This window comes from Cavia porcellus, unplaced genomic scaffold (genome assembly GCF_034190915.1).
Source record: "Cavia porcellus strain 051 isolate PalLab524CR breed Dunkin Hartley unplaced genomic scaffold, mCavPor4.1 scaffold_33, whole genome shotgun sequence".
NCBI lineage: Eukaryota > Metazoa > Chordata > Mammalia > Rodentia > Caviidae > Cavia > Cavia porcellus.
Window position 1 is genome coordinate 2248048 of NW_026947516.1, and position 8092 is coordinate 2256139.

At 40.1% G+C, this 8092-nt stretch overlaps 1 protein-coding gene across 1 annotated transcript; it reads right to left on the reverse strand.

Moving 5' to 3' along the window:
• Nucleotides 1-2683: 2683 nt before the first annotated feature.
• On the reverse strand, nt 2684-7543 carry LOC134474526 (lipocalin Cav p 2.0101-like). The gene is made up of 6 exons (XM_063242746.1): nt 7475-7543; nt 6854-6993; nt 6013-6083; nt 4749-4859; nt 3551-3652; nt 2684-2763 (listed from the first exon to the last, which is right to left on the reverse strand). The coding sequence occupies exons 1-6, from the start codon at nt 7541-7543 to the stop codon at nt 2684-2686; spliced, it is 573 nt and encodes a 190-aa protein (XP_063098816.1).
• Nucleotides 7544-8092: the final 549 nt, after the last annotated feature.

The window sequence follows — 8092 nt, forward strand, 5'->3', positions numbered from 1 at the left end:
TCTCAGCCTTTAGATCACTCGTGGAACAACTTATTCTTTGCATTTTTCATATAAGAGATACTATGTGGTAATTACAATGTATGTTTGATGTATTTCACTTCCTATTAGGATCACAGAGTCCATCTAGTTTTCTGAACAGGACTCAAAATTTCCCTTTTTAAAAGAATATTCTCTCATTGGGTATAAAAACTACAATTTCTTCATCCATACCTCTGTGATTAAACACTAGACTACTTGCAGATTCAGCTAGTCTAAGTGATACAAGAGAAAAGAATAAATAAAGACAATAAATAAAGAAGAGAATAAATAAAGAAATGATCGTAGACATATATTTTGCTTTGAGGAAAGGTATCTAATTTGTCTTTCCCAGAAATGATTAAATATAATCCTCCTGAAAATGAGCCACCCAAGTGAAAAAGTGTAGTTTGTACTCTCCCTACTGGAAGGGCATGAAACAATCAGAGAAGACAATTTAAAAATAAAATTTAGATGTTGCTCTAATGATGAATGCATGAGAACTTGGAATGGTTTCTTGAACATTTGAAGGTGGATGTATACACCTAAACTTTCCCTATAATGGTCCCTTGTGTCACATTTAAAAAAAAATGTTTATTTATTTTTAATATATAACAGATTTCTACTTTGCTGAAAGGAGGATACATCCAAGGTATTTCTAGAAAAATTGATGCAACTTGAGACTGTGCTCTTATAAATTGGATTCCATTTGTAAAGTCAGTTTTGTCTCCCTGATGTGAGGAACAGAAAGACCATGTGAGAAGCAAAAGGAACAGTAGATGGTATGAAATGTTAAAAACCATGTTCACAAGGAAAGTGGAGAGCACAGGAGAAAGGAAAAAAAAGAGGGAAAACAGTTAATAAAAGGATAAAATGCAACCAAATCTTTGTAAATAGGGAGGCCAAGACAAGTTACAGGAGGAGGGAGGATTGGAAAAAGAGGTGAAATCAAAATCCATCATCCACAGGTACAAATACCTTAAAATGAGCATGATCGTTCTGTATAGCTAACAAGTACCAATGAACTAAATTTTAAAAAAATATTTATTTTAAATTTCAATTTTTTATTCTTCCTAGATCCAGTGATTTTTGTAATAAAAATTAACTTGCATGCATATCTGTATTTTCTGATAGTTCTTATTAATAATCTCCAACTGTATTGAGATTTGTTCTTCACTCACACTCACTAAAGATGTTTTGTTTATTTCATGAAGATGTAGTTAAAGCCCTTTATAGAACCCATCATGGAATCTGTCTCATGCAGTGAGTAGAAAAATGTATATTTCTCAATTGTTGGAGGGAATCCTCCATGCACGAGTGATTAGTTATTTTCTGAAATTTCATGTTTCCGTCACATGTTTCTTTGATTTCTTTCTTAATTTTTCTCTTGAGTAAAAGCTAAGGATGGAGTGTTATTGTTCATAACAATATTATTGAATTCACTTCTTTCAGGTTTATGCATTATGTATATGTGGTGATTCTTTGATTAAATAAGTGACTGTAAATATGTTGTTATCTTGATGTGTATATATAACTCCCCCAGGTGCGCTGGGCACAATGGAATCTCCTGTTACATCTCCTGTTACTCATCGTGCTTTGTGGTACATTCCATCTGATGTCAACATCCCCTCCTGGAAGAGGGATATTCATTTCCTCTGTTTACTATCAATTCAGTACCCTCACTGTCTACTTAAAGAAGAAGTGAGGGTCAACGAAAAATGCACATGTGATTGTTGTTTTGAGCTCATTCGCTCAATGCCCTTTAACAAGACAATCTACTTGATTAATATTCATAGCAAGTATTGAGGAGTAAGGTTTTCCTTCAAGTATGAGGTAGTCTGTTGGGAGCCATTGAAGTTGGAGATTGATCCCATGCATGGGGTTAAAGCAAGGACAGCCTAGAAAACACAGAGAGACCAAAACAAGTTAGGTAAACAAGTTGTTCCAGCACCAAGAGGCAGGGGGCCCAGGACTGCCAAGCAATGGGTTGCTAGGCAGCGGAGCTGAAACTGACATCATCAGCTGAAACTGACACATACTTGGCTAAGTTTTATACTTGCTCAAAAAAATCATTTTCGTTGTCACAGACAAATCACTGTCGATTCTTATTGTCTTAGTGTTGTTCTTGTTGTGAGTTTGCTGACCTGATTCAGTTATGTTTTGCAAAAGTTTGCAGTGACCCAAAAGTTTTCCCCTGTGAGCTTTGGAACCAGTGTTAAATAATGCTGGCCACACACTGTCCTCTTGTGACTTCCCTGAGCTGGAGGACCTGCCTTGAGTCCCTCCCATGACATTTTCAGAACTGCAAGGCCATCACCTATGTTGAGGCACAAGACACAACACTTGCAGAAGCTCACAAATGGGAAATCCTTCCTGGTACAGTTCCCATTTTTCCCTCTAAGTGCGACATGCCTGAGAATTTTGCAATTAATCTCAACAACAAGCATCTTATGTTCAGTCAAAGATTGAGGTATTTCTGATAGTTGCATCGAGGTAGATATTTCTATTCATAATAAAATGACAACTTTTTTATACATGTGTGCATTTCAAATGACTTCAACCAATTTATTGAATTAACAAGGGTACACCAGGTTCGAGGGAGTTGTCGAAGAAATGAAAAAAGACGGGAAAGAGGTTTATGAGTTTACGGAAAAGTGAAAAATACAATTCAACAGAAGGGATCTTCATATCCACGATCAAGAAATATGGAGAAGTTGATGTTGTCAACGCTCCTGACATTGTTATCCCCTGTGGAAATGTAAAAGAAAAAACAAGTGTAGCTTAAACATAGACGTAGAGCTCATGAAAGTGTAGATCAAGGTAAGATCTATTTGATGGGGAGCTGAACGGAGAGCACCTCATACCCAATAGACTACGCAGGACTCCTTCTGAGTAGGATCTGGAGGATGCCACAGGGAACATCGGAGCTACACTAAAGAGCTTACAAGGGCTGTGTAGGTGTTCACGGCTCCCTGACAGCGCATGTAACTTTATGTCTCAAACCTAGATTTGCATCTGGATTTACCAAGGAGGTTGCTATGACAAATGAAATCCTTAATCTGGAATTCACCAGTGTAAAAGAGATTTCAATGTGCACAAATTATTGTCTTTGACAGAACGCATTGTCTCTCTGTGTAGAAGAAAAAAATCCTATTTTTTTCCCTGGATCTGTGTTCTTTTTCAAAGTGTTCACATATGCAGGAAGCACAGTCAGAATTTTAAAGAGAGACCTCTTGGCTATTTTCTAACACAAAAATTGCAAGAAAAAAAAATTCCAAGCAGATTAAATTATATTTTGACATAATATCATGTCTGTACTCACCCAAACAGTTGCATCATTGTGGACAATTATCTGAGAGGGAAATTTGTAGAGGAAAAGAGATAAGAGACAGGAATTCAGTAGATCTAAGAATTATCAGCAATGCTTTTGATAAAGTATGACTTGGAATAGCGATGTGCACTCAGAGATTGAGCTGAGAATGTTTTCTTTCCAAGCGTGTTTGGATACTGCGGGAGGTGTGAGGGTGACTGTTACCTGTTCCAGCAATGTAGCGTATGTTTTCCTTGGGAATACCCCTTTCTTCATTCGCCTCTTCAAGCTTGTGCACTTCTGGGCGTGTCAGCACATCTCCTTTTCCTGTTGCAGGAAACATAAAGCAGAACATCTGTGCTCAGGATGTCACCTGAACTCTAAAGCAGCCCCTGGGCCGCCCTGTGCGGGTGTGACCTGGGAAATCCCACCACCCTCCCCCTCCAGCAGGAAATGTTCAGTGACCCGGCAGGGAGAACAGACCCTGAATATTATTTCTTCATTTCCCAGTTTCTAAGATCGCTGAGGACACCTGAGTTCCTACATGCTGAGAATCTCAGTCCCCTAAATCACAACCATTTCTAGATGCACAGAGGGGAGATGGTTGTGTGTAACAGATGTGAATCTCTGTATGCTGAAGTTCCTCTTTCTATCCTCCATTTCCCATCCAATATCTGGCTTTCTACAACTCTAAACAAATGAGTTGCAAATATGCTTTTTTTTTGGTACCAGGGATCGAACTCGCGACTCTGCTTGCAAGGTAGGCGCTTATGCCACTGAGCTAACATCCCACCCCGCAGGTATAATTTTAACTGCTCTCTTGTCTACTAATCCCGAGCATCTTAGTACTAAGTCAGAGGAAAACAAGTAACAAAAATTCCCTGTCATCCACCTGAAACACGGTGCACGACCAGGGCAGGTCTGATGCTTCTAACACTTGTCTGTGAAGCCATCAGTGTCAGAAGGATTCAAATGTGGAGAACATTTAGTTGGGGGGGGGTGCTGAATCTGATATGCTGTTAGTGTTAGAGCAGAAGCTTGACGTTCTTTTAGAAGAGGAAAATTTGGGTGTACTAAAGGTTTCAACGTACACATGAACAGTCACGTGTATGAGAAACTACTTATGCTGGCTCGGAATATAAATCTTGATTCACTGAGTGACAGAGCTCAGGTATGCCAGTATATGATCCTTACTAATCAGCTTGCCAGTCAAGGTACAAAGCCTATTGCTTCTCCAGAACGGACATAAGTTTTCTGCTAGTCTTTAGAAGCTAGGGTGTCAGAGAATTTCCACAGCTTTTCTTCCAAAGAAAACTACTCAGCGCATGTAGTTAAATAGTATAAAAGCAAACAGAAGACCCTTTACAGTTAAGGAGGTTCATGACGGTACGTGCATGGTTCTCACCACAGAGAAAATGCTCACCAGCAACTAAAATTCCAGGTGTTATTAACCCATTATCATCCTTGTTGATCCAATAGAATGATAAGATATCGTCTTTGTTGCCAAGGATCCGGATATAGTTTGTACCCTCGACTGGAATTGAAAGAGATGTTTTAAAATTCAACAGACTTATTTTTCCCCGTTTGTTAAATATGCATTGCTTACAGCTTCCTGATATTATTTCTTCCTTCAGTGAAAGTTTATTTTGCAAAGCTTCTACAGTATATTAGGGTTTCTTCAGTGTCACAAGTGCAGACGTCGGACACATTTTACACAAGACCTTCTTAGCACGGTGAAGATTTCCTGCTCTCCAATCTCTGAAATATCAGTGGATCACAAATTCCCTACAGCAGAGTTCTTTCTCCATGTCACTGGGCAGATACTAGATGCAGGGACCCTCGTCTTCCCAAACAGATCAGCAAGGTACGTGATCAAAGTGTCAGGGCATTACCTCTCAGTTTCACCATCAGCCAGTGCTGTATTGTAATTGTACAAATTTATTATATAGTGTCTTATAATGAACACATTTCACATATGCTTAAAACACAGCTCTCTGTAGTAGCAGGTTTTAAAACGTCTGATATAAGTGACAAAGTTTGAAATGACTTAATGACAGTGTTGACATGTCATATTGTCAACATGTCTATTACAACATTTCTATACATAAAAATTTAGCAAACTGCAATCAACATTGCCTTTCATGAACAAAGTATACTGCAACTTATAATAGAATACCACAAGTGTATCAATATTATTTTACTATTATTATACTTGTAAATCTGTGTTTTCTTTATTTTGGATTGAGAGTCCTCCTATATAGTTCGATATGCCCTTTGAATTTGTAGGTAGCCCATGGTGGGGTGGACCCCCTAACAATCCCCTCCTCAACTTCAAAAATACTCGGATTTCCCCGCTTATCTTCTCTCATGTCCTGTGCTGTGCCTCCCTCCTGGGAGACAAGAAAACACAAGATGAACACTGTGCAAATCGTAGGCTGAAGAAACCATTTTTCTTTATATTTGAGTGCCCGATAGTTTGTCTCGGCCACAAAAAGAGCTAGCTAAGACACCGACGATGCGTAAATCTCCCGCGGTTTTCCGAGACTTACCGTGGTGATTCTCAGGCTATATTTTACCAGAACCCCAAAACCACAATACTTGAGCCCAGATGAGGTGCACAGTGGAAGCTGCACACACAGCTCTGCTTTTGAATCAGGCTCTGCTTTTGAACACTGTCAAGTACTCACAGTCTACAGTGTAAATACCATCTTCTTCTAATGATGCAAACGCTGTGTGCTCCTTGCAGTGGCCGTTCGTCCTGAAAAACACAAAAGTACAAACCACACAGTCTCCCTCCTCTCTCATTCCTTCCCGACCCCTGAGGATCTTCAGGAGTTGGAATGCTGAAGATCTCAAAGGCTTTCACAATTACATTCCTTTGACCTCTTGGGTGTATTAAACCATCAAGATCGTCACACGTGGTTGTTCAACAAATTTGGTTAGGCTCTCTCAGTTGGGGTGTCTCTTGGTGTCCTCCTGGGCTGTCTGTGCTCTGCAGTTTGCTGGCAGCACCTGTGTCCTGTACCCCCTTTATTCCCTCAGCTCCCACCTCACTGGGAAGGTGGGAATCACCTCCATGTCTCACGTCACAGTCACAGCATCCCACTCCCAACTGGGTTAATAGCTGAATTATGTTGGCACTTTGAATATAACACGCTGCTCTTTACGAGTCACTTCCTAGTGTTTCTTTATGTAAAGCTTGCTTTATGGTATTTATGCTGCAGTCCTTACTGGGGTGAGAAACTCTTCAAAATCTTCTAATTCTTGGGATAATATTTCAATGTGGACACCGTGAGATCTATAGAAGATGGCAGAGACGTAGACAGAGGTGGGCCCTGAGCAATGCTCACAGAGATAAACATAACACATCTACAGTCACACATTGTGTTCACATCTGAGGACTCCAGCTCCATCTTGCTCCAATTTTAGGCCAAGTGTGTCATTGTTAGTTTCGTTATGTTCTAAACACGAGACTTCTATTTGTTAGGGGGACACTGTGGATTGTAGGTTTGGGCATGTTTTTCTTACTTGACATAAACTCTCAAAGCGATCTTACTGCAGTCCTCCAGGCACTGCATGTGACGGAAAAGCATTCTCAGGGGCCCGTTGTCTTCAACCTTCTCCAGGTTGCCAGCCGACACAGCAATCGTGCGCCAGTTTCCGTTGATCTACAAAAGAAAGGTCTCATTGGAAACTTTAGAGCATTTCCTGCTGCTTGCCTCGCTAAAGTCACAATGAACCGTGGCATCTTCTTCTGGTCCACAGAAAATAATTAATTTTATCTTAATCTTATCTTGTGGACTATTTTGAAGTTTTGATCACTGTAGGATGGCAGTTCAAATGCAAATAGCAATGACTTTACATTCTGACCTAACAAAAATCTACGTCATCGTACAATGGAAAATTTAGGCCTTCGTTTCGCTGTTAATGTGTTTGCAAAACAAGATGAATTTGGTGGAATAAAATATCAAGAAAGAGACGATAAATAGTTCTTTCAGGATTTCAGACCCGCTGAAAACCATGCTCTAAAATCTCAGTTTGAATACTGAGAGAAAAAGACAAATACAAATACAAACACAAACACAAATGCACACACACACACACACATTCAAAAGAGGTACTCACTAGGGACAAGCTGAGCTATATTACCGTTGCTGGATCAGTTGGGTCAGCACAAGCGAATCCTACAGCAAGCGCGAGGAGGAGAATCTGCACCATGCTGGAGCGGCCTTTCCTCTGGCGGAGGTGCAGGGTAGGTGAGCTGCTGAAGGGAATCTGAGCCGATGCCTCTGTGACAGCCCTGCTCTGGTCCCTCTTTGACCTTAAGCTCTACGATTTCCTGGATCGGAGAGCTAGGGTTTTTTTCTGACTTTGGGTTATATTCTACGTGAGATGAACATCAAGAGAAGATTAATATTGACTGAATAGCTGACATTTCTGTACATGAAGAAAACAGAATACATAAGTGGTATTTTAAGGATATTCATATTATCTTTCTCACCTCTCAAAAACGGAATTGGATGAAGAAGCAGAAATTACAGGTCAAGGACTCCTATATGGCCTCTTGAGTTTTCATGGAGTAGGGCTATACGTACATTCTAATAACAAAGACGTCACTGTTGGCAGGGTTCTGAGTGGTAAGCAGCCTGGAACTTAGCAGCAACCAGAATTCTCTCCATTATTAGGGATACACTGTACGCTGCTTGTCGTGCTAGAGTCCAGTAATGACAGAGATATCTAGGGAATGAGGTAAAAATATCACAGGTT

What these genes read in the sequence shown, in the direction of transcription:
- LOC134474526 (XM_063242746.1), bottom strand. Translation starts at nt 7,543, where the DNA reads ATGGTGCAGATTCTCCTCCTCGCGCTTGCTGTAGGATTCGCTTGTGCT. An exon ending in ACCCAACTGATCCAGCAACG is followed by an intron (nt 6,994 to 7,474) that starts GTAATATAGCTC and finishes TTTCTTTTGTAG; the next exon opens with ATCAACGGAAACTGGCGCAC. An exon ending in GCTTTGAGAGTTTATGTCAA is followed by an intron (nt 6,084 to 6,853) that starts GTAAGAAAAACA and finishes TGTGTTTTTCAG; the next exon opens with GACGAACGGCCACTGCAAGG.